Here is a 26,599-nt window from a genome sequence, read left to right on the forward strand (position 1 = left end):
GTTTCGGCGAAATAGCTAAATTTTCGGGCTTTAAAATAATTACCCCAATTGTAGATAACATCCCATGCAGTCTTTTACAAGTATTTCAAGATATACTTATCTTACTTGAAAATTCACGTCCTTATTTATTGCTAATTGTGAGATCTAAATGCAGAAGGTACAAATAATTTATAATCTACTTTTTATACTGTACTCGATACAAGATTGGAGGCAGAATAAAAAATGCACCAATGCAAAATATTATAGGTACTTTGCAAAAATTTAAAATCCTTTATTTATTGTTAAAATCTAGAAAATATAAGAGAAAGAAAAGTATAATTTTAAATCTGCTTTTTACGTTAGACTCAATTTAAGATTGTACACAGAATATAAAGTTACAAATGGAGCGATGCTAAAATTATACATCAAAGATACTTCGCAACAATATTTCCAAACTGTTATTACATCTGAAAAATCAAATCCTTCGTCTTTTTCGTATCAAAATTCAAGATTGTAGAGAGACTAAAGATAAAAAATACGGTGATGCGTAAATTCATGTTACAAAAAGAGAGACCACTGTTTAAATATTTCCAAACTGTTATCGCGTCTTGAAAATCAAGTCTCGAAAAATGATACGGTCGGTATCATCTTTCGCATCAAAATTCTAAGCAGATACATATAACACGTCGTTTATTCTCACACGGTCCAAATCGCACGCGTGACCGCCGTGCTGAAACAGCCGATTAGACGAATAGACCAGAACCGACGATGATCCGTGTAGGATTACAAGAGAGGTAAAGCCCCGGCTTTCTTTCCCGCCTCAGGGCGAGCCCGTAAATCGATCGAGAAACCCCGTTCGGCTTTTAAAACACGTTCGATCCGAATAATTAGCGGCTCGATCGGCCGCCAATTTGTGGGTAGGGCTGCCGCAGACTGCGCTCGCACCTTGCAGTACGCATTCCCACACAGACATATGTGTGTGTGTGTCTATACATTTTGCACGTGCACGCGAGTGTGTGCGGAAGCTGCAAGTGCAACGCGTGCAAATGTACAAACGCGCGGGCAACCCTTATCGATCGGCCAATGGCAAAGGGACGCGAGTGCGTGAGTAAGCGTGTGTACACGAACACACACCCGCAGGCATACGTGCACAAAATCGCGCATGCATTCTCCGGCGCGTATGTGCACGCGCGCTCCGGATATATATCCTGGAAACCGAATTAAGAATGGCGACGAATGCGCATGGACTGGAATAAAATCGATCGACACAGAGTCTTCCGATTGCGATATTAATCGAAGGTCAAAGCGAGTCGGCGATTACATTAAACGGGCCATTAGACGCCGATTTGAAAACTGCATTACTCTTCGTATAAATATGCTCGAAAATCGTTTTCTCTCTTTCGCGACGTACAATTTTGTGCGTTTCGTTACTTCGAAATTTCGAATAATCGATTTTTCCTCGATTTTCGTTTCTCGTGGTTAATAAACGTGGTCTGCGCCAGTTTTGTTTTCGACAAAGTCGCACCGCACCACGTCGAGATCGCTTTAAACAATCTGCGAATTTCAAACCGCCCTATGACCACCGCATGATATTAATTAGGTAAATGATTGAATTCGGATGAAACAATTAATTTGCGTGTTTAATATAGATTATCGCGACACACACACACACACACACATATACGATATAACTATGTGTACTATATGAAAAGCGGCCGACGTCCATCCGGCCGCTTTTCTGTAAAATGTAATTACAATTCCCGCCGATTAGCGGGACGGAAAAATATGTAATTCCTGACAATTGCCATACAGAGTGAGTGCGTCGTCGCGCATCGGCACATCGGCATCAAATATGAAAATTAATTAATACGCCCGAATTCAATAGTTTATTCCATTCCCGTTACACGTATACTCCGGATGAAACTGCCCCCCAATCTCCGCCCGTCCTGCACTTTTGCGCTAAAAGCAATTACAAAACCAATAACAGCGCGCGCGTATACGTGAAAAATATTCAAACACGGCGAGTTCACCGTTTTCACTGTATTTATCGATAATAATATAACGACTATATAAGCTCGACTGATCAAAACGTTAGAACAATTTGAATATTAACTGAACGTTTACCCAATATCTGGACAAATTGCATCGACTTTTAACTTATTGGAAAATACGATTCGGTTTATTCTCCTTCTAATAACCCTCGCAACTTTGCGCGTGATTTTTTTACACCTCGTTATTGAAATGTCTGATAATAAAAATTCGATATTTAACGTTGCTCTTTCTTTAAAAAGCTTTTTAATACGTATAGAAATTGTAACGTCGTTATAATTTTCTTCTTGAGATTAAATTAATTTTAATATCATATTATTGAAAGTTCATTATATCGGTGACACGAGAAGATTGATCAGACTTCGTATATGTTGTAAGAAAATGAATACCGCTTTTCGAATCTAATCGTTTGCTACACGTAGTTGAATACGAGCAGATACTATTCCAAAATAGCGACAGATTTGATTGCTTCTCGTATAACTATTCAATTAGCAGGTTCTGATCGGATGCACATATACTATTCGGATTACATCTTGTTATGATCTTCTCGAGAAACGTTTCGAATGGAGAAGACAAGCAGATATATATATATATATTTATATATATATATATATATATATATACGCGTACACACGTAAGTACACATATATGTAAACTCTCTGTATACAGCCTTTGAATGATCCTGTCAAGGATAGAAGGGACGAGGGCGCGGCTGCGAAAGGGGGTAAAGCCTTTACATGAATTGCCGTATTCAAGGGAATCAATCGTGTTAAGTGCTCATACAACCGATCCAGCTAATTTCTCGCAATTCGAGCCCCGAGACGACACTTAACCGCGCGCGATACGGAAACTCTGTAGCGAGAGCCCGGTAATCTCTGTCTTCTCGTCCCGCCATGACACTAACAAGATCGCGTTTCTACCCTGAATGATCGCAAGCAATTATAGCTCTGGTAAAGACGTAGACTCGGAAGAACACGCCATTCTAGAAGCCTTCGAAATGTAATTTCTCATATCGTTGTTTTAAGCAACGTGTTATGGCTTCTAGAATGATAAAATTACGAGTAGCTACGACATTTTTTATTAATTCCTGTAAAATTACAGTATTAATAAAATTAAATAAAATTGAAATTTGTTTAAAACAACAATATGAGAAATTACAGTATTAATTAAAAAAAAAAAAAAAAAAATTCGTACCCATTTAATTTAATAAATATCTTTGTGTAATGTTACAAAAAGTTACAATGCATTTTTAAATTCACGTTTATGTAACAATTCTATATTTTGTAGTGTATATGTATAATTGAGAAGTGCTAATAATAATTTGTACCTGCAATATTATTGACATTAGTTCACTTCTCTCTTTCTCTCTCTCTCTCTCTTGTGTATTATAAATAAAGCAAAGATATACATACTATATATCGTACATATAGTGAAAAATTTATCGTGAAAAAAATAGTGTCAATAAAAGCGACACATTTATTATACGTGTAATTTCGAATCAGTTTAAAGTTGTGCGAGTTATCGAAATTATCTAAATTCCAAATAGACACTTAAATATCGGAAACCAAGTAAATGGACATTCAATATTGTGTGATAATTTTCATGAAATTTTATTTTTCATTAGTTCGATGCTTTTGTAAGTACAATTCGAAAGAAAAAAAATCCGATATGCCGAAGCGATAAAACCGCTTTCGTGTCGACGGTAAGAATCTTGCGGCTAATGGAAAACCAGAAACGGCTTTCGAAGTGAGTGATTGCGCCGCGAATGCTACCTTGCTGCATGTATCCGTTGAAATTAGCCGAGATTTATAGACGGAGGCGCGCGTCCCGGAGGCTTTTCTAATAATACTCCGACTAAAATTGCAGCCGTCCGGTTAACCTACTTACAGAGTATTTCCGATGCGCCCGGTTCTGTTCATATATTTCCCCTGTAATGAATCGTTACGTGTAGCTCTTTCGATTGCCGGTTGCCATCGATTCGAGGACGCAAATAACGGCCTAGTAGAGGTTGCTCCATAATATAACCGGTCCACCTATTTGTGAATCTACCCGGTAGATTATGGGGACAGCCATTGTGGAGAAACTTCCGATAATAACACGCGATTTATGGACAATCCGCTCGCAAAATACGAGTACTTTGACACGACATTTATCGAAAGATCTTCCTCTTTTAACGACCAATAATCACAAACATATCAATTCCCCTATATTTATTTTTACTGGCAATTTTAAAATTCACGTTCTCTATTTTATGAAATGTGAGATGATCTGTGTTGATTCGATTTTTTTTATTTTGAACAAATATTTGTGTGTGATTGTCGTTTTATTGTAATGTTCAGTAAAATCTATTTAAATAATGCAGACTTTTCGATTAATGTACATAAATTAAATTATTATGTTTGTCGCATTTAGTCCACTAAATTAGAAAAGTAAAATGTATTTATAATGCTACAAAGAACAATGATGTAATTCGCAATTTGATTTGACACACAAAGTCGTGTAAAATATTCATATTATAATTAAATCATTATTATTATTATCTTATATAAATATAATTAGGAAATGTATAACGCGAAGCGCGTAACAACACAAATAAATGTTACAGAAGCCAATGACTAATATTAATTGGAACGATGATTATCTCGCGATTTATATGACTTCGCAGCCTGACGCGCTGGTTATACGAGATTTTCACGTATAATTTATTAATTTTACCATAAAATCGTTAAACCTAATTAATCAAAGTTAATCAATTATTTAAAAGATTCTCATTATTGTACAATATTAATATATTGTGTGTGTGTTATACTCTGAATACTGAAAACCGAATCATGCGCGCGGTTGTGTTAATCAATCATTTGGTTAAGGGAAATTCCCGTCGCGTTGTCAAATTAAAATTATTAAACCTGATTAGTGAAAGCTGATCCATTATCTAGTGGAGATGCGGTATCGTTAAATTAAAATCAGAGAGCGAGCGCGCGTGGGAGCCGCAAGTTAAACCCCCGGATGCATTTCGCTCGGAGAGCCGAAGCGGATGTATCATTTAACATTTGCGGGAAAGTGCTTTGCGCGCGCGCACGTCCGAGGGTTAATTGTGAAAGTAAAGCAGAGAGAGACGTCTAATTGTCAACACCCTCTCTCCACCTTCCCTCTACTACTGTACGCAAGTAGTCTTTGCTCCGTGCGATTCTCTCTCGGGAACTTGGCTGCTTTAATTGAGTCGCCCGTATTTCGCGGAGCGGAGCGTTTTGCACACGTGTTGTAGACAAGCGGACATTTCCCGGAAGTTCGCCCCCGCGAGAAGTCTTTCACACGTGGCGCGTTTGCTCGCGGCCAACTCCATTAACACACGAGAACGAGAGAAAGAGCGCTTCTCCTATCTCATCTCTCTCTCTCTCTCTCTCTATATATATATATATATATATATATATATATATATACACAGGGTGTGACTAAACAAAAGTAAACAAAGCACACTATCAGGTGCAGGATGACAAACTAAATCGAAAAGTCCTGAGCCATTTTTTAATCTGAGCTTTATTTTTGACGCTATAAATTGTTAATGTTTGCCAATCAGCGCGCGGTTACAATGGAAAACAGCGTAGGCACCGCCTTAATACGCTTATTAAGGCGGCGCCTACGTTGTAACCACACGCTAATTGGTCAATTTTAACACTTTATAGCGTCAAAAATAAAGCTCAGATTAAAAAATGGTTCAGGACTTTTCGATTCAGTTTGTAGTCCTACATCGGATGATGTACTTTATACACCTTTGTTTAGTTACACCCTGTATACTCTCACTCTTCTTCGTTTGGACGAACCAACTATAAATGAGCGGAGATACTGCCGCGAGATTTACGAGAGCGCGGCCGTTTTGTTGGATTATAGATAGCCTGTATTCTGAACTTGCTCTGGCGGGCGCAAACTAAGTCCGGATTGCTCGTAAAATCTCGGCGAAAAGAGGCACGCGTTATTCGTTACTCGAAACTGCCATAAAAGTTGCGCGCATCGTATATCTGCGTGTATATGTGTGTATCCTGAAATAAATAGAATCTATAAAATGGAAACTTTCAATCTCTTGTCGTGTTCCTTGTCTTTAATCTAAAAAGCGGTATAATAATTCTTGTATAAAATAAAATAAAGAGAGAGAGAGAGAGAGAGAGGGAGTCCAATTAACATTCGTTGTTAATTAGTTAACGTTAAAGCAAGAGTGGACATTATCAAAGTTTTATACATTCCTCAGCGACAGAGTTTCCGAAGTATTTTGCATGACGCTGCCATCGTGGACGAATGTTAAGTAAAGGACTTCTTAAACATTCCTTGTGCTCTTTCGCTTCCCAGGCCGCTCCTCTCCGGTCGTCGTCGGGATCGAGTTTAACTTCGCTAATATACTTTCGCGCCCCGCTGCATAGGAGCGAGATGTATCCGCGTTTCAGTTATCGGTCGAACTTCCACGACGAGAGCGAGTGAACTTCGAATGAATAAAGTTCGCGGGCAAAAAAAAAAAAGAAATAAAACTAGACCGCGCCGTTTCTTTCTCTTTGTTTTCGCTGAGCCGTTGATTAATCGATGATAATACCTGTACGTCGACTTTAACGTCGACTAACTTTGAGGAATAGCCTTTAAATGGCGGCGATGCTAGGTAACATGAAACTTGCCCATCAAAATATCAAACTAATGGGAAATTTATTATTGTGTGAGAATATATCTATGAGCAAAATTTATATATACAAATATTTTTCATGTAAATATGTTGTAATGGGCCTCTTTTAAAATATATTATTTAAAAAATTATTCAATACTATTACTGATTAGAGTTTCTTTAGAAAATGTAAGAATATGCTCGATACTATATACGAAACTTTAAAAATAGAAAATTGAAATTAATCGGCAGTTTATATAAATACATGAATAATATAAATTTTTCGAATAAAATTTATTGCTGAAAAAAATATGTAACAATGGTAACGACTAAAACTCTTTCAAAAATGCAAAAATAAAAACTTTTGTTTAAACTATCATAAACTATCAAGAACTATTAAACATTAAATGAAAACAATTATTCATAAGTTTCCACCAAATAATATAATATGCCAGCTTTACAGGTCCATTATTTGATCTTCATTTATTATAATTATCGCTTCATTTGAGAAATTATGAAATCTATAATATATACGACAAAATAATATTATTGCAGAATGTGATTTAATATTATTCAAGCCATTTTACGTTTCGAGCAATAATTCTCCTAATTAGTTTAATAAAATTTTGCTAGCTTTTTATTCCCAACGGCAAAGTTAGCCCGCAACCTTATAAAATTAAACATTCTAACGCGCACATGCAATTGCGGTCGTTTTCCCTAGAGAAGTTTCATACGCGAGTAAGCTTTTTAGTTTTCCTGCGCGATAATCGTCAAAAATTTCCAGCACAACGCCCTTTCCATTCTCATCCTCGCGCACAACAATGCATAACCATAAACGCGGTTTAACTTCTCACGATATATTTAAGCCACATGTTTATTTAATTGCTTCTTGCGGTTTAATTAAATTTTAACGTTCAATAAAGTCTCAAATATAATCTTTGTACACAAAAGAGCGCATCTTCTCTCCTTCCATTTTTCCCCAGTTATTTCCTTTTCTATTCATAAAAAGAAAATTATATATTGCAATACTTTGCTGCATTTTCTATTAATAATTTTTTCTCTCAAAAATTTTATTAAATATTTAACATCAATTCATTATTGATTTTATATATAAAAATATAAATTAAAGCTAATTTGTTCATAGTTGTATTAAGTTGTAGGATAAATCTTTTGCATATATGTATAATAAAGAATATTTCCTTTAAAATATATTCTTTCATGCAAACGTAATCTTTCAGAAAGCTGCGCTTTCTGCAAGTAATTTCGAAATCACGGTCTGGATTTTATCTTTAATATTCTCCAAAACTAATTCTATATAGTACAACTTTTCTAAACTTCTATTGGAATAAAAATCAAAACTTTTCGTAACAAGCACACGAATATATTCCGATTTTTGAGAATTTTTCAAATATTAATATTTCTTTTCCCCAAGTAAAAGAAAGTCAAGTTAGCTACGAGTTTAAATTTCACAATCATATTATGTCATTAAGAAAGAAAGATATTACGTTAAAATGTTTATCACACAAACAGATTAATTTTGATAGCCTTTTTCGCGAGCTCGCATATGTGTGCGCTTCGTAATAAATTTCAATTTTACGGTAAGACATTAAACACTGCGTTTTGATCCGACAATACAGTCGGGCTGATGCATCGGTAAACTTTCCCGGCAACTTTTTAAGCCTGTTTAAACTGTCAACTTTTATCGGCCATTACTAACATCGAAGGGGATGGTTTTAACCGATTAATTCGCTATCAAAATCGATAGGGGATGGATATTTGTGATGTACAATAACGCGCAAAATGGGGGCAGCCTAGCGTTTACGTATTATGCACGTGTGCCTGTTTGTATTGTAACATCGAGCAAAGACATGATTACGATTATGTTCGCTTGCTAACAATGCCTGCGCGCTTGAAAATATTATTAAAGAGGAATTAGAGATAGATAGATAGATAGATAGATAGATAGATAGATAGATAGAGAGAGAGAGAGAGGGAGAGAAAACATGTCAATATTGTTAGTTGGTAATTCAATCAACATTTGTCGAATGTTTGCATTTTTGATTGGTCAATAGAAACCGCAATGCCGGCTAAATACGAGCGATATACAGATAACTTTGCAAACACTGTCGGACAACTTTCGTTTTCAGCCGCGAAAGTATACCGAGCACGACAAACAATTTAGGAAAACCGGTTAATATTTGACTAGAATGGCCGCAATTAATCGGTAATTCAATGTATACACAAATCCGTCCGTTCGCCTCTATCAATCTCTTAGAGATAATTATGTGCCTATATCACACAAATTTGCTGAATCGAGGCAAATAAGACTTGATGTAATTGTCAAATAAATACACAACATAATAGCTGTGCCGATCTAAAAAATCTGCAAAGTATTTAACAAAAATAATAAATTATAATATCTACATAAACTTGCATTTTCCTCTAAAAAATAAATCGTTCAAAAAATTTTTATACGAATGTTCCTTTTCATTTTGTACAAATAGGATCGGAATTTCTTTCGAAAAATAAGTTTCCTCAAAATTATTATATACCTACGTTTCTTTTCATTTTGTATAAATGGAACTGGAGTTTCTAGATAGATGGGGTCGTCTCTCTCGCAGGAAACTATTCGATTTAATAAAAAAAAAAAAAATAAAACATGTTAATACGAAGGAACGATTTCCGCGTGTAACCGCGCTTTCCTCGCGTTTGCTTCCGTTTCTCCTTTTCGGTTGCGATGTATAGAAAGACGCTTTGCGAATTCGATCGCGCTTACACGGATCGTTTCATCTCCGTTCCGGACGGGAAACATTTCGGTCAGAAAACTGGTACGCGTCCCGCAGAGGACCAATAAAATCGATATCGCGCCGCGCGGAAGTATCGTTTTGTAACGAACCAATTTCACATAGGTCAAAGTAAATCGTCGTACGTGGGATATTGTGTGTATGTGTGTGTGCGCGGTGTAACAAATTCGCGCCGCATTCTTCTGCGTGATACGGTAAATGTGTCCGTTTTCCCGCCATTCGACGAATCCTTCTGTATATAAATTTGTACAAAATTATATCTCTCTTTGATAGAGCGTCGCGTTCACGATTTATATTGTATATCGCGGATAAATGTATTTTTTTGTGCGTTATTCTTCGCAACGCTAATACTTTTCTCGATACGCGTCCGATAAATCTGACGTGACATCGTTAATCTGTTGCACAGCACATACATGCTACAATTTTACCTGGAGCAAGATTTCAGATATTTATTTTTGTATAAATAAATTTGTATAAATTTTTTTCTTCGATTAAAAAAAAATTCTGTACTGCAAATTAAGTTCTTCAGCCTTGTAGCAATCCAAAGTAAGTTCTATTCGCTCTAAGAAAATTGTTTAAATCAAAATTTAATTATGCAGGTGTCATATTTCCTGAAATTTTCCTCGTGATAAAATCGAGATTCAAATATATTGTTTTCATCATTAAAGTGTTTACGGCACAGCTGGAAATCTAACAGGGTGTCTAGCGGTGAGGGAAATCTGGAAAACCGGGCATTGTCAGGGAATTTTATAAATCTGGAATCGTCAAAAAAAAGTCAAGAAATTTTACTGGATTTTTTCACATTATTCTACATTTGAGATTGAATGATTTGAAATTTTTTATTAAATAAGTATAAACTTTTCCTTGATTGCCAGCATGCTAATTTTCTGTGTTGGTAAAAATCGATTCATCTACACCGTGTTCGTTAATTTATATTTTCATCGTCGTGTTATTTTATTTCAATGTGTTTGATAGAGACAAAACTAAAAAATTCGATATAATATAAATAAAAAAGGTGATTATTTAAATAGTTTATAGTGACGTTTGTTTCGAATATCGTACATATAATGCAGATTGTATAATTGATTTAAATTTTTGTTTTAACTTCCGAACTTTTCCATTGTTGACAAAAATATCTGAAGGATTTCATGATTTAACATTTAATTAATTTATCATATAGATACATGCAAATTATATATTTGGAAAAAGTAATACTAAAAAGTCAGGGAAAAATTAATTTTTGGTCTTGGAAAATCTGAAAAAATCAGGGAATTTTTTTTCATTGAGTCTGAACACCCTGAAAATTATGTCTTTGTTATACAATGATACTATCAATATTTGATCGAAGAATCCATACAGATTCTCAAGAATAACTAGCATAATGGATAAGATAATACTACGATATAATTAGAATATTTTACATTTAAAGCTACTTAGCGTCAGACGGCCGATTAAGAGCTTACAATTAGTAGAATAGCAGACTTTATTTAGTATTCTCGTTCACGTTGAAATGCTGCCGCAGATTTACATATTTGGAATTTATATATGAAAAAAATAATGCTAAAAAGTCAGGGAAAAAATGAATTTCTGGTCTTGAAAAATCTAAGAAACTCAGAGAATTTGAGTCTGCTGGACACCCTGTCCAATCTGCATCCCGCGTTTCGTTTCTCGCCGGCAGATCTACCTGTATCGTTTCACGAGGCGAGAAAAACATCTGGGGACCGAGAAAGAAGAGAATCCGGAATATGGCACGTGAAGGAGCCATAAAATCGATATTGTAACGCGACGAGTTATCTCGCGCGGTAACGAACCGCTCCCAGGTCGGTTGAAGTAAATCGCGGATCGTACGTATACCGAGGGATATACCTGTAACAAACGAGAACCGCTCACTTTCTTTTCCTCCCGTATAGCTCGCTCTACTCCTTTTCGCCTCTTGTGGGTCCTTTTCGACGCGCGCGCGCGTTTCGCCCTCAGGTTTAAGGCCATAAAGATCGGGTCTCCCGGGTAAAAGGCGGCTCGTTAAGGACGCGCGAGCTGATCTCTCAGCTTCTGCTCGTAAGTACGAATGTATACGTGGACCCGAGGGGGCTTGCCACGTAAGAAGCAGGAGAGAGAGAAAATAGTGGCGGGATAATATCGCGTGTCTGCGGTAAAGATTATTACACCGATCGTATAAAAATAGTCGAAAGCGCGCGATAATGAAACGACGTGCGCCGGGAGAAAAATTAGAGGAGTCTCCCGAGTTGACTGAAAATAGAGCATGTTGGGGGAGATTGATAAATATAACGAGCAAAGTGGATCGAGTGACGACAGCTCGTCTTCATTTCCCGTGAAGATGCTACTGACGCGTATATGAAGGTATATTTTTTCGTGACGTTGAGGATCCTTCAACGATCGATCGGCGGTAATAAAGCGAATCCATCAAATGAACGTTAATGGTGCTCAAATATTAAGTTGTTCGAACGGGAGCCATAGAGTCGTTCGAGGGTTCGGTTAACGAAGCCGACGACGCTACGCGGTTTTTAATGTTGGAAAACGAGATGTAATTAAAAGACTTACGAGCTAACGAAGGCCGGAAATGAATGGCTCGTTGATAACTCAAAATCGCCTCTTCGTAATTCTTCCTGCCCTGCTGTAAGATGCCTCTGCAACAAAGAAACAAAGTCTCTTTTAATATACATTTCAATATAAATTGCAATTAAAAACAATAAAAATGTTTAATTTCACAAAAAGGAAAAAAGTCAAAAGATATCAAATTGAATGTATAATATGTTGGGATCTTAAATAAAGCAGTCATTTCATTCTTGTTTTATCGATAAAACGTGAGATTAGATTCAGCTATAAATCTATTTATCTTTGGCTGTACGGATTGTTTTTTATCCGAAATTAGAACGCTTTTTGCTCTTTGTTAATATTAATGCTTTAATTTGTACAGGAAAAAGACTTATCAATCTGTATATTCTAAGAATTCATAATTCTGTAATCAAGATATATAAGACTATACAGATTGATCAATCTTTTTTCTGTACAAATTCAAGTACCAATATTAACAAAGAGCGAAGCGTTCTAATTTTGGGTAAAAACAATCCGTATAGCCAATAAATAGATTTATAGTTTATTTAATCTCACATTTTGTCGATAAAACAGGACGGAAGTCAGAGATTTCTCAAGGATGTTAGGATCACCTTAACGCGATAAATAATTAATTTTGCAATCTCTAGTTTGCCTTTCGTGATACATTTCTAGCTTTCAAAGATATTCACCTCTTCGATATAATATCAAGTGTCAAACGTTACGAGAAGAAAGGAAAAGTTTTCCGTCTTTTAGACAGTGAGCGATTAATCTTCCCTCGAAAAACGTCACTTTCAGAAACGATATAAAAATATTACTTGTCAAGGCGATGACTTATCGCACATGAGGTTGCTGCTACGCGGTGGGATTAAATTGCGAGCGCAATAAGCGCGATTCGTAATACCTATACACATACGCACACACATATATAAAGAGGTCTCTCTCACTCCTTTCTCACTCTTTTTCGCGCAAAGTTACATATTTTAGAAAGGACCCACCGCTTCGGCGTCGTGGTGATTAATCTTCCGACATAAGTTGTCGCTCGAGGAGCGATGAAAATATCACTTGTCGACAGGTGAAGTATAGTCGGCCAGTCGATGGACGACTCGCGCAAGTACTATCGCCGATATATATTTTTCTCGTAGCACGTTATCGAAATCGGACCGGACGATACCGGGGGCGCAGTTATTTTTCTTGCCTCGCATGTTGCGTTATTTTTCTTACTTCCCGACTAGATCAGAGTTGCGAACAGAATTTTGCGCAAGAGTTATAACGCGGTTCGGAAAATATTTGCGCTCCTTGCATACTACGCTATATTTTTTTTTTTTTAAATTGTGCTACTTCGAAGTAAGATTATAATTTATGTGTATTTTATTTGAATAATGTTATTTTCTAAAATTAAAGAAAAAAGTAAATGAAATTTAAGAATATATTTATTGTCTTCTTTTTAAGCCTCAGTAACGAAATATAAAATTAACGTCGATAAATTCTCTGACATTTTCTCCGAGATTTTACGGATTAATTACTGGAAATTTTCCGTTTCTTCCGAAGCGGAATTTTGAAAATCATTCTTTCCTTGGAAACAATTAATTTATTATTAAAATTAAGAACATATTTAACGCGCAAATCGAATTTTCACGTCGATGCAGCGTTGCGAAAAAATTATACTAATGAGGCGCTTTGTAAGCCTCCGACGAGCGACGAGCTTGAAGAAAAAAGAAAAGAAGAAGAAAAAAGAAAAGAGAGCGAAAATGGCGAAGAAAGGGGCGAGATGGAACGAGATATTTCCTTTCCTGCCGTGCGAACCTAGCAAGATGAAGAGAATCTCTGTTCGTTAACGAGCCGCTACTCTGCATTCGTTAACTTTCAACAAGACGAAGATTCTCACGGAGTGTACATGTACACCGTCCGTCACTTTGTCGGCTCCTTCTCTTGTAACAATTTCCAGTTTGTGCCAATTTACAATTACATCCTATTCTGCTTAATTTGTTATTCAACTCTTGGCCCGTTTACCGACTGTATACTGCGGCGATTTTATAAATCTTTCTCAACTATAATATAAATCTGTCAGCTTTTACTAAATGTACGATAAAGAGAATCGTAGGATATTACATGTAAAATTAAATGTTTTGCATAATTACGAGAAAAACGATTGTTTTTCTAGAATGCTTAAAAAAATAAAAATAAAAATTCTTAATTTTTTCTAATTTTTCTTGAAATAATGTTTCACCAAGTCGAATTATATTCCATTATAAATGCTTCTTGTCTGATCCTGGCCGTTATATGATTCGATTAAACATACGATAAAGAGAATCATAGGATATTGCAAAGAATAAAAATAAAAATTCTTAATTTTCTAATTTTTCTTGAAATAATGTTTCACCAAGGTGAATTATATTCCATTATAAATGTTTTTAGTCTGATCCTGATTGCTATATGATTCGATCAAAAATACGATAAAGAGAATCATAGGATATTACAAGTAAAATTAAATGTTTCGTATAATTACGAAAGTTTCTTTTAAAAGGCGTGATTGGCTAAAAAATAAAAATTCAGAATTTTCAAATTTTTCTTGAAATAATGTTTCACCAAGTCGAATTATATTCCATTATAAATGCTTCTTTTCTGGTCCTGACCGCTATATGATCCGGTCAAAAGTCAACCGCATTTAACGCCAAATGCGAAATTGAGGTACCAGGCAATTTATGCGGATGGCTAGGGAACGAAAAGACAAATCGCGCGCGTAATTCCCCGATGTCGTTCGTTTAAAACACGAAACTTAATAAAGCGACGTGGCGCGTCAAATGCTGTTACCGTCAAACCGCTGTGCGTACGGCGGCTTCGTGGCTTCGTAGTTCAAACGGGAACGTGTTTCCGCACATCGACAAAATAAACCGCAATCGGTTGGTCGAATCGCGCGGATATAATTATACGAATTATCCCGGCTACCCTGTACAGATATAACGACGCAGGTTCGGTTTTACTATACAACGCGATCACCGTTTTGTGTGCGATGGCGCGGTTTCGATGGCAAAGCCAGGACTTTCCGAAGGGTTCCGTTGGAAAATTTCGTTCGTAACAAGACGCGGAAAAAGGGAAGCAAGAAATAAAAAAAAAGAAAGAGAAAAACAGTTAGAAGATCGAGGAGAAAGAAAGAAGTATACAGAAAATTGTCGTCGAATATCTGATCGTTTTTATGCGACGAGCCAATAAAATAGAAACGTAAAACGTTCAACGTATCATGCGAATGTGTGCCGATAAAAACTCGTCGAAAAGTTGCTTCGACTCATGACGCGCGAATGTGCGTACTTCAACAAGACTGAAAATGCAAACGCGGTGCACCGAGAGAGATGCATACGAGATTCTGCGAAACGTTATTTCGAATCTAACGCAATCGAATACTGGTAGGTCGCGATCGTCGACCTTTATCACTTAATATCATTGAAAAGTTCGCCGTAATCTTTACGTATAGAATATTTAGTTTTTTTCTAGACATTTTTCTAGACGTTTACATATTAATTTTTGTACTAAATTATTCAATTGTACGTACCTACATAATGTAATAATGTAATAGTTAAAGAAATTAATTTGTTGAAATTAATGTGTTGATACAAGCGTTTTTACAGAGTCTTTTTCATTCGTGGAATTTTATTAATTTCGATGTACCTTATGGTCGATTTACATTCGTAAAAGAGTTATTTAAATAAAACTTTGCTTTTATTCTTTTATCGAAATTTTTTGTTTGTGTTTAATATTTAAAATTTTTTCTTCTGTTTTTAACATTTTAGGCAAGTTATGTTCAAACGAGAGAAAAATAATCGACTGAAGCGTTGCTTATCTAATTAAATAATTTAGAATGCATCTCTTTGTTTACATAAACTATTCTTACACATCCGGTGACAACATTTTCAGTTTTATTATTAGAGGCTTATTGGCCTTTATATTATTTTCATCAAGCAATATCGAAGAATGACTTCTTTAAATAGCAACATTTCAGTTGTTTACGTAAAATCTATCCACAAAATTACGTAAAATGCAATTTTTGAGCAATTTATTATTAGAAGTTCTTAAGTATCGTGAATTATTATTATGAATCGAGCATGCAAATTGATTACGCGTAAATGTAGCTATTAAAATGCAGACTGAATAATGCAAAAGAAGCAAATTGAGTAAACAAATTTGTAATTTTATTGAAATATTAAATATTTACGTGTTACCCGACTCGGTATTCTATATCGATCGGACTCTATCCTAGCTAACTAAATTTAACTAAACTTAACTCATACAACTTTACCTCAATGATAGCGATCGTGCTTGTTCCCAATAGACCACAAAGTATAATAATTGCATGCGAAAAATTCGCACACCCGATGATTTAAGTTCGATATAAAAATTTAGGTGTAATAAATCTAACTTTAATTACGTATATATGGTATACGATGTATATGTATATGCGCTTTTATATTTTGCAAAAAATATAGATTACACAAAAGTTCTCATCATCATAAAATTATATTTTAAATTGTTTTGGCGTAATATTGAGCAGATAATTAGATGTAAAAACCGATAGAGGCAAAAGCTTTCATCATAATAACGAGGAATGAGTTACGCGATGATTATATGTACAGTATAGCATGAATTATTGCATAATTTGGTATCGCGAGAGAAAGCACAACCGCGATCTCTCTTCAACAAATAGTTTGTTACGCACACAAGACATAAAAAAAAAATATATATATATATATATCAGCACAGAGGAAAAATATGTTGCCTCTATAGTTATATATTTCTATTTACATACGCGCGTATATTTAAAAAAAATGTCCGCTGTATATTAAATTTCAAATGAGAGCCTCGTCGCTCGGAACCGATATTAAAAAAATCGTTATTATTCGCACATAGCGCGTGCATTCAATATGCCGCTAATTTTTTGCATATGTTTCGCGGCCACGTATACAAAATTACGGACACGTGATATAAATCATGCGTCTCGCCTCGCGCGTTTTCGCATTTAATTATGCGGCTCGTTGCGATGTGATAACGCAAACGATGCATATGAGCCTAAAAAGTTGATTGCACACGCGTAAGCGCGTAAAAAAGAGTCCCACTTACACAAAAACTTCATATATAATCATAATTTCATAAATGTAAATTGCTCGCTCGAATATTATTGATTCTCCAATGAATTTTCATATTTAAGATCTCGCATTAGCAACACTATATATATATGTATATAGTATTTTTAGATTGCACTTCTTTTGCAATAGCATCATACCCCGTGTTAAATTCAGTCCTCGCAACGCTTTTTCCAGGTCACTTGTCGCGCATGTCGGCATGAAACCTCGAAAATTTCATTTAAAACGCCGTCCGAGTTTTAATGCCATCCGTTTCCACTAGACAAATTGCGGAAATCCGTCATAAGTCACACCATCGTGTGATTGTCAGTCTAATCTGAAAGTCTACCTTAAAACATCGTCAGTGTCACATACCGCACTTTCGCCTGTCACTCGACTTTAATTTCCGCGCAAAAACGTTTCGCGGCGAAACGATCGCCCGACAAAAGCGGGGAAAACAGAAAAAAAAAATAAAAAGAAAAAAAAGAGGAAAAAAAGAACGCAACACACATCTGTGCGATGACTTATCGCGCGCGGCGCCGGAACGAAAGCGGATGTCGTCGGCGGCGACGTCGATAGCAATGGGGGGTGTTAATCGCCGATCGCAAAACACTAGTCAGGCGTCAGGGAGAGAGAGAGAGAGAGAGAGAGGGTGAATCGAGGGGGTTGAGGGAGGAGGGCGATAAACCGCGGGATCGGCTTATGGATTTCGCAACGGCGCCGATCGATGATGTCCGAATTGCAATGTCGGAATAAAAAAAGCGCCAATAAAGACCCGAATCAAACGGCGACGTGGCTGACGAACGAGCTTGATATCGATCGATATTGTGTAAATTGTCCTGATCGATAATAGAACGAGGCCATCTTGGCTATTTCTCGTTTTGTAAATTAATTAAATTCCACGTTTTGAATTATCGTAAGAACCATGCACATTAATCGCGTCCGAAGCCTCTGTCTGATATGTCATCGAATTTTTTTCGATAATAGGAGTTTTCGATTTTATATGCAGAATACAAGAAAAAAATCAATTGCCTAAGTTCTTAATAATTTTAGATATTTCAGTATTTCTGAGCAGAAATGCGAAATATATTCAGCAATTCTTTAAAGCACAAGTAACTTTTTTCCAAATCACTGTCCAAATTTCGCTTTGTATACATTGGGTTTAATATTTGAGATATGAACAAATAATCCAGAATTGTTTGGAAGATTTTTAAAAGTCTAGAACATAAAAATAATATTGGACGAGCTTAAGAGACCCAGTTTGCCGATGGGGGATTAAATATCAATTAATATTAAACATTTTAAGGTAACTAAGAATAAAATAAAAATGCTATTAAAAAATAATATGTTTAATATTACAATTCAATTTATAATTATAATATTTGTATTGCGCTGAAGAAGGCTTGAAATGTCAGCTGAAACGTTCGCATAAATATTAACTTCTTATGTATTTATTTTCTCGTTTTAAATGAATTTTATTAATACCATCTGACAACTGCATTTTGTTTAATAACTCTTATAGCCCTTCTTTGTTTACAATTATTAAGTTTAACAGAACTAATTACTATTTTTATTAAAAAATAAGCATTTATACTTGGAGCAGAAGATTTTGGGGCAAAAATCCCAGAAATATGCATTGGGAAGATGTTATCGAGGACGACAGTGTCTGTGAATCGAGTTCTTCGCAGAACTGCGCGAAAAGCGACACAAATCGCGAGCGACTTGTCCGCCATCGTTGGCCGTATTCCCAGATCGGCATCATTTTCGCCGTCCGACACGTTCGTCAGAATGCATTTATCGCGAACTGCGTGGCGCCACGAGGGCGATTCGACGACCGTCATCGCCATTGTCACCGTCGTCACTGTCATCATCGACGCTGCGCCACGCCGATTCATTCTCTGTCCCGGATTGTTCGATCCACCAGTTTACCATTGAAAGCGTGTATGTGTTCGCGAACTGTCGGTGGTTATCTCGAATGGTCATACGGACTTTTCCAAGTCGAAATCAGAGGCGCGCACACACGGATTTCCAACCGTTTCGTACCCGACGACCCTAAAATCCGGGCCCCAAGTGTAAATACACGAGAGAGAGAGAGAGAGAAAAATCACCGTGAACAAACATTGCGAGGCATCGATAGCGCGAAATGAAACGTATTCGCTTTATCCTCCGCTTTTTCGCAGAAAATCCTAACGAAAAAAATGTGCACGTAAAATATAAATACGCATATTGTGTATAATATATATTTCGGGAGAAAAAGAGAGTAATGTTGCAAAATCTTCGTATAATTCCTCCTGACGTTACGTGTAATAAAGTTTTGTTTTGAATTCAAAAGAACGGGATCTCTCGTGCGTGTTTTAGCAGAAAAATAACGGACAGATATTTTTCAAATAAATATTAGATATATAAATAAATGTCAAATGGCGCGCTATTCCATCCTTTTTCAGCTTTTATAGTTTCAAACTGCAATTGTTCGGGGAAAAATTCACCTTTGTACAAACCAAATTTCCCATCAATGTATATTATTATTATTCTACGAGAGATTATGGATCGAAGAATGATTACCAGAGAGGACGGCCTATTCCGATCGAAACTTTCCTTCTCTTTTTTTCTTTCATCGAAGCGTCGCGCACAATTTCGTAACGATCGTCGATTTACGACACTCTCGCCGTATTTTAACGATCGCTTTTTAAGGGTTCGACAAAGAGAGAGAGAGAGAGAGAGAGAGACACAACGCCCTTACGACCGAGGCGTCGCGCAAACAGAGGACGACGCCAGGCGTCGGGATATAAATCGCAAGGGACTCGGCGCAATTTTATGTACTCTGCCTCGTAAAAAAGAATTTATAACGATTTTATGCGCCGCAGAGCGAGCGAGCGGGCATGCACCGCGCTGTCCTATCGGCGATTTCGACGAGAATTTATGTTTATTAATTGTTTATCGGATCGGCGGGGCCGAGAAAACGGTCGGCTCCTATACGTACAAAGTGTCACGGGAGGAAATACGGTTACGTCCCCCGGTGCCAATATTGGTGTCATATAACAGACGTGATTTATGTTACAATTTGCGAAGATCGAGTTCTAATGTGCTTTGTATGCATTTAGCGCGAATCAAGTGATTAATGAATACAGCCGTGTCGCGAAATCAGCTGTGCGTATATAATATCATTAAAATATATTCATATTTTTCAGCACTCTCCACAAGTTTGGAAACACCTTACATTTTACAATTAAACAATCGTATGGCAGCGAACTGTGCAGATGTTTTATATAAAGAAACCGTAAAATATTTAAATGACATTTCTATTTATGACAGATCGCTGTCATGCAATGTTCAAATGTCAGGTGTTTCCAAACTTGTGGAGGGTACTATTTCTATTAAAAATTTTTATGCATTTAGCGCGAATCAAGTGATTAATGAATGCAGCCGTGTCGCGAAATCAGCTGTGCGTATATAATATCATTAAAATATATTCATATTTTTCAGCACCCTCCACAAGTTTGGACAACACCTTACATTTTACAATTAAACAATCGTATGGCAGCGAACTGTGCAGATGTTTTATATGAAGAAACCGTAAAATATTTAAATGACATTTCTATTTATGACAGATCGCTGTCATGCAATGTTCAAATGTCAGGTGTTTCCAAACTTGTGGAGGGTACTATTTCTATTAAAAATTTTTATGCATTTAGCGCGAATCAAGTGATTAATGAATGCAGCCGTGTCGCGAAATCAGCTGTGCGTATATAATATCATTAAAATATATTCATATTTTTCAGCACCCTCCACAAGTTTGGAAACACCTTACATTTTACAATTAAACAATCGTATGGCAGCGAACTGTGCAGATGTTTTATATAAAGAAACCGTAAAATATTTAAATGACATTTCTATTTATGACAGATCGCTGTCATGCAATGTTTACTGTCAAATGTCAGGTGTTTCCAAACTTGTGGAGGGTACTATTTCTATTAAAAATTTTTATTTATGACAGATCGCTGTCATGCAATGTTTACTGTCAAATGTCAGGTGTTTCCAAACTTGTGGAGGGTACTATTTCTATTAAAAATGTTCATTTCAAGATTTCATCCATTTGACCTATTTTTCGCGAATCTCCTTTTCCTTTTTCCCCATTCTGTATATATATATAGCGCGCTCTGAAATGCGCGCAAGACACGGTTAAGTTAATTTTTATGATCGGGTTCTCGGATAAAATGTTACAGGCGCTTCCGAAAGCCAGGAATAACTTGTCGATAACGCGACACGCTTGTAGTCTTCGCGCAAGAATATAGTCGGATGGAAGTTCCGTATCGAGCGCTCCTTATGCGAGTTACAAAGTTCCCGGATACCGATCGGAAATTTTCCGATCGGAAGTTTTAAATCCAATCCGGTATATTTTTTGCTCCGAGCGCCGTTGGGAAAGTAATGATCGTAAATTGACGGAGGAGTATATATATATAATATGATCGAGAAGAGCGAATAATTAATTGTCTCGATCGGGAGGATAATAATAAAAAGTATAAAAGGTGTAAAGACTTAATTCGCGAAAAGATGAGAGATTTATGATTATTATATCGCGAAGAAGAGACGCAACGTTTTATATAACGCGACGCGATGTAACCATTGACGAAGATAGTCGAGGAAGCAGATTTTTGGTGAAATCGTGCCTGCTGTTCCTTGGCAACGTTCCCGTGGGAAAAGCTGCTTGAACTTCGGGCTCGAGTAGGCCACAGCAAAAATCGATCATGTATGCCACAGAGGAACTTTGATCCGAAAATACTGAAGGAATTTTTGAACATTTCGTGTATCTTTAAAGTCGAGTGTCTCTCAAGAAATTGCAAAGAAAATAAGAAAAAGGGACAAAAATATAGTTATAATAAAAATAATATTATAAAAATTTTTCAAGTCAAATTATCTGCCTACTCTATCTCCTTCATTCGTAGAGATATTATTCTCTTTCAAGTGCGAAATGTATTTCAAACAATAGAAATGTGCGATTTTTAATTTTGCTTTTTCATAATTTTACTCTCTGCGGTTTTCAAAAAAAGTTTCTAATGAAAAGCACGCCATTTAATTTAAGATAGATGATTAAAGCGGCCATATCTCTATAAAATAAAAACAGTAAGAGAGTAATATTTTCCTTAGAAATACAAGAAATGTATTTTCGATCAGAAGAATGGCGTTGTAATTAGTTGAAAGAGGTTGTAAAAAATAACCGATTTCTGTTATGAGATTTGTTACAATTATTTTTAACTTAAATGTACGATATACGTATATACAATGTCGAATTGCGAAGATACGAGAGATAAAGTCAATTGATTAAAGTACCGGTTATCGACATTTTTCCACATATTTTCGAATACTGTTCTTACTGTTCAATATAGAGTTTATTATTGTAACAAGCAAGTTTGATTCGCAGTAGCGATATATCATGTATGTAATCTCGATAAATTTAAAACTCGTGTTCCGTTATCGGAATTCTATTTACGAGTCCTGAAACATGTTTCAAACTGTACACTATATACTTAAGCGTCATATTATATATATATATATATAGAAACTGCACAAAAAAACTTTCGTAATATTTCTAGTGAACAAGTTTTTTTTAAATTAATATAGTAAGTAATATTGTAACTAATATTTTCCTGAAAATATTTCGTTAATTAAAAAATTTATTGCTTTAACTTTTACATGAGTTACGCGCACACACATTAAACTTACCTAAAAAAAGATATCATTAATAAAATTGATGATTAAAAGAAACGTAAAAATATGCAAAACTATTCTTCGTTTTTTTTTTTCAAACTTAAATATCTAGAAATCAGAGCAACTCCATTCATCGTGCAATTCAAAGGACCAATATTCTGCGAATGTATAACTCATACTCTTTGTTTCATTTCTAAACCGCAACACCACATATAACTTGTCCCGATTCGGGAGTATCGATTTAACGCGTTGATAAGTTTCATCGAAACGATAAAGTTCCAGATGGGATCGATCATCATTCCCGAAATTAGTATCGTATCGTACGTTATACTTGTCATTTGCACGCCTCGCATTGAAGTGTAACCGAGCCTTTTCGAGGTCTCCGCTCAGGGGATTCAGAGCCTGTCGTACCGGGCTTGAAAAAGTGTTAAATCCGCAAACATCAAAGAGACGGGCTAGCGCAAAATGTTTCATGCGACGTCGATGTTTCAATCGGCATCTCTCGACGCCGTGATGCATCGCCCGCGATTTCTATCGGCACTCTCATTTTCGCGAAATAAAACTTGAAAGCACTATAACATGGATTGAGTACGGCAAAATCATTGCATCGCGTACCCCATTATTATTTACGAACGTGTGCGCGTACTAATAAAAAATATAAGATCGTTAACTTGTGTTGAAAAATTAATGGATATTTTATTTGACAATATTTCGTTTGTAATTTTGCGACAAATTATCAATATTTTTAATACTAATTTTCACGTACCTATATATTGCAACCGCGAAAGTGATTAATATATTATATATGGTATTAATAGTTAATATATTTATATATAATATAATTATGTATTTAATATATTATAAATTATAAAATATCAAAAATATTATAAAATTTAATATAATTAATAATTGATTACAAGATACATTATAAATTATATACATACATTGCAATCGCGAAAATGATGAAAGATATTGTAATATCTTACAATTTATAATATATTAAAACATTTGATAAATTTTCTATATATACAAGAGAGAGAGAGAGAGAGTGTATACAATACTATATATACAAGAGAGCACGATGTGCCGCGCACTATTCTTGGCGGAAGAAACGAGATGCATATTTAAGGGCCTCGAAAATTGAAGTTCCTGCGCACCGTAAGTAGTTTAACCCATTTCAAGTCAGACCGTACACCACTCCAAACGTATCTTCCACTTTGGGCGAACATTTTTCGCGTGATGCGGTAATAAATAGGCAAACAGAAACTTAATTCCCCACTCATGTAAACGCAACACGGCGATTTTGTGGTCTACTTGCTAGGTACATACATATACATACAGGGTGCTTCTACCGTGTCGATACCATTGCCCGGAGGAGAACCTCGCGCGATTTTAACGAGAGCTCGTCACGCTCGCCCGGTCCGTTCGTTAATGAGTCCTTCGTATGTAATTTGCGGTTTCAAACTATTTTTCTACCGTCCGTAGATGTCCGCTGAATTATGCAGCGCGCGGCGATGTGTGCGCGCGCGTGTGTGTGTGTGTGTGTGTGTGTTTGGGAAAAAAAGTGGGCCGCACGTTTTTCCCTTTTATGTTTTATACGACGAGAAAGAGAGAGAGAGATAGAGAATCAAAGATAAATATTTTCAATTTGTAAAAGCAAAGCGCGCGGACGAGGCTTTTGTTGGAACATTCTCGCGATTATTTAACCCGATCCGTCATGAAGAACAAAACGAATGTGATATTCGATCGGAGACGCCTAATTCATCCTACGCGCGTGTATTTTCCTCCTCTACCCTTCCTGGTTACGTAACGCACATATATACATACACACGTACAAATAATACCGCTATCACGCAACTATTCAATAAAGCTGGAGGCAACATCGAATAAGCTTATGCATTGTTCTCAACAATATAATATGTCATTTCGGTGATGTGTTATTCGGATCTACTCATAGCCATTTACCTTTTGGAACTAGTAAAAAAATTAAACATTTGCTCTTCTTTTGAATAAACTCTCTTGTTAAAAGTAAAGATTTAATACATTTCTTCTCATTAATATCTGCTTCATTATTGAATTCTCCTAAATTTCTTGCAGTTAAAGAAACCCATTAGAAATAGGTACATAAAATCTTGTCTAAAAGCCTAAAACTCTTTTCTAGCTGAAACGTCAATTTGTGTTATTCTATGAGATTAGTTAGTCAGATATCATCGACATAAAAAGAATTTAAAATAATAATAAAATTTATCAAGTAAATTGAGAATATGGCAAAAGTTTATAATTTAGATTACTATTAACTTTTAACATTTTTTTTACTCAGTCTCTATGCTTTCTCTTTTCTCCTTAATATATTTTTATTTTATTATGTATTCTCACTACTCTTAAATTACATCAAAATTTTTATTTTCACATATTCTATATTATATATTTTTATTTTCAAATTTAATATAAAAAATGAAAATAAAAAATTGAGAAAGAACAAAAAATAAGATACAAAATGTAGCGAGAGTAGATCATTTACGAAGACGTATACATATAGGGGAGGGATATATACAAGGGATGTGCAATCCAGGTGGTAAGCTCACTCTCATCGTGTCCATTATGATTTACAAGATAACGATGACACTATAAGATCGAGTTGCGTTGTATCGAAGGAACAACCCTCTGTAGCTAAACGTTATGGCGACCCATTTAAAGTGCGCAGCGCGTTACTTTTTGCTCTTAATAGCGTAGATAAATTTAAAGAGAAGAAAAAAAAACATCGCACGACATATATTATGCAGTGTTAAATTACACAGCGAAAGAGGAGTTTTATATAAATGAAAATTGTGCAATATTATTAATAGCTACGAAACAGTAGACTCGATATCGATGATGTATTTTGGATTACTGAATTTTTCGAAAATAAGTGTATTCGATAAATTTTAATAATACTTGTCTCAATTATTCCAATTGTTTTCGCATATGTTGATCAATGTCGTAATTTTTTGAACAAGCTGCTCAAGTTATTAAATTACAAATTATCACTGAAAAAAGCTATTGATTTCAAATAAATGTGTATTTCAATAATGCTATTAACATCATTTGTTTGAAACAAACAAATAGTTATTTGTTTTGAAAAAGAATTTCTTGTATCAAATAAGTATTTTTTCACGGCAAATCAATATTATTACTTTCAAACAAATGGTTTTAATGGCACTATTGAAATACACATTTATTTGAAATTAATAGCTTTCTTCAGTGTATATAATGTATGTCATAAAATACTTTCGATACAGCGTGATAAAGTGAACAAAACAAGTATAGCATCTTTCTTGTCATATCAAATAATCTGACATATTGATAACAATTTTTCACGTAATGTACATCTAATTCTTTTCTCGCTGCCATCTCACTTATCTGTCACATTTTGCATTAGCGAATTATTTCATGACTTGTCAGTTTGTTGATATATTTTCGCTCATCTATCTTCCGATAATATTACGGAAAATGGTCTCGATATTTCATTTACTACGCGTATCGAAATGAATATAATCGAAATTTTTAAATACTGCCAATTAAACAATTTGAAGCTTTTAGCATGCATTAAAAATTGGAATGGGAATATTAATAAATCTTTCAACGGTAAAATATAAATGCATCGAGCTCGATATTTTCGCTTTTCATTGTATTCCGATTTATAATCCCTCCTCCCGCTGCGTTAACAAAACTCTTGGAAATCTCAACGAGTATCT

At 35.5% G+C, this 26,599-nt stretch overlaps 1 protein-coding gene across 3 annotated transcripts in view; it reads right to left on the reverse strand.

Annotated features, from left to right (window-relative positions):
• Tmtc2 (Transmembrane O-mannosyltransferase targeting cadherins 2) overlaps window positions 1–26,599 on the reverse strand; it is a 327,382-nt gene that overhangs the window by 36,167 nt on the left and 264,616 nt on the right. For all 3 annotated transcript variants that reach the window (XM_085482261.1, XM_029319785.2, XM_085482262.1), the window contains one exon: window positions 12,034–12,119. In XM_085482261.1, coding sequence (XP_085338387.1) covers window positions 12,034–12,119 — 86 coding nt within the window. The remainder of the gene's footprint in view (window positions 1–12,033; window positions 12,120–26,599) is intronic.

This window comes from Nylanderia fulva, unplaced genomic scaffold, assembly GCF_048542155.1.
Source record: "Nylanderia fulva isolate GAGA-0341 unplaced genomic scaffold, ASM4854215v1 Scaffold20, whole genome shotgun sequence".
Classification (NCBI taxonomy): Eukaryota; Metazoa; Arthropoda; class Insecta; order Hymenoptera; family Formicidae; genus Nylanderia; species Nylanderia fulva.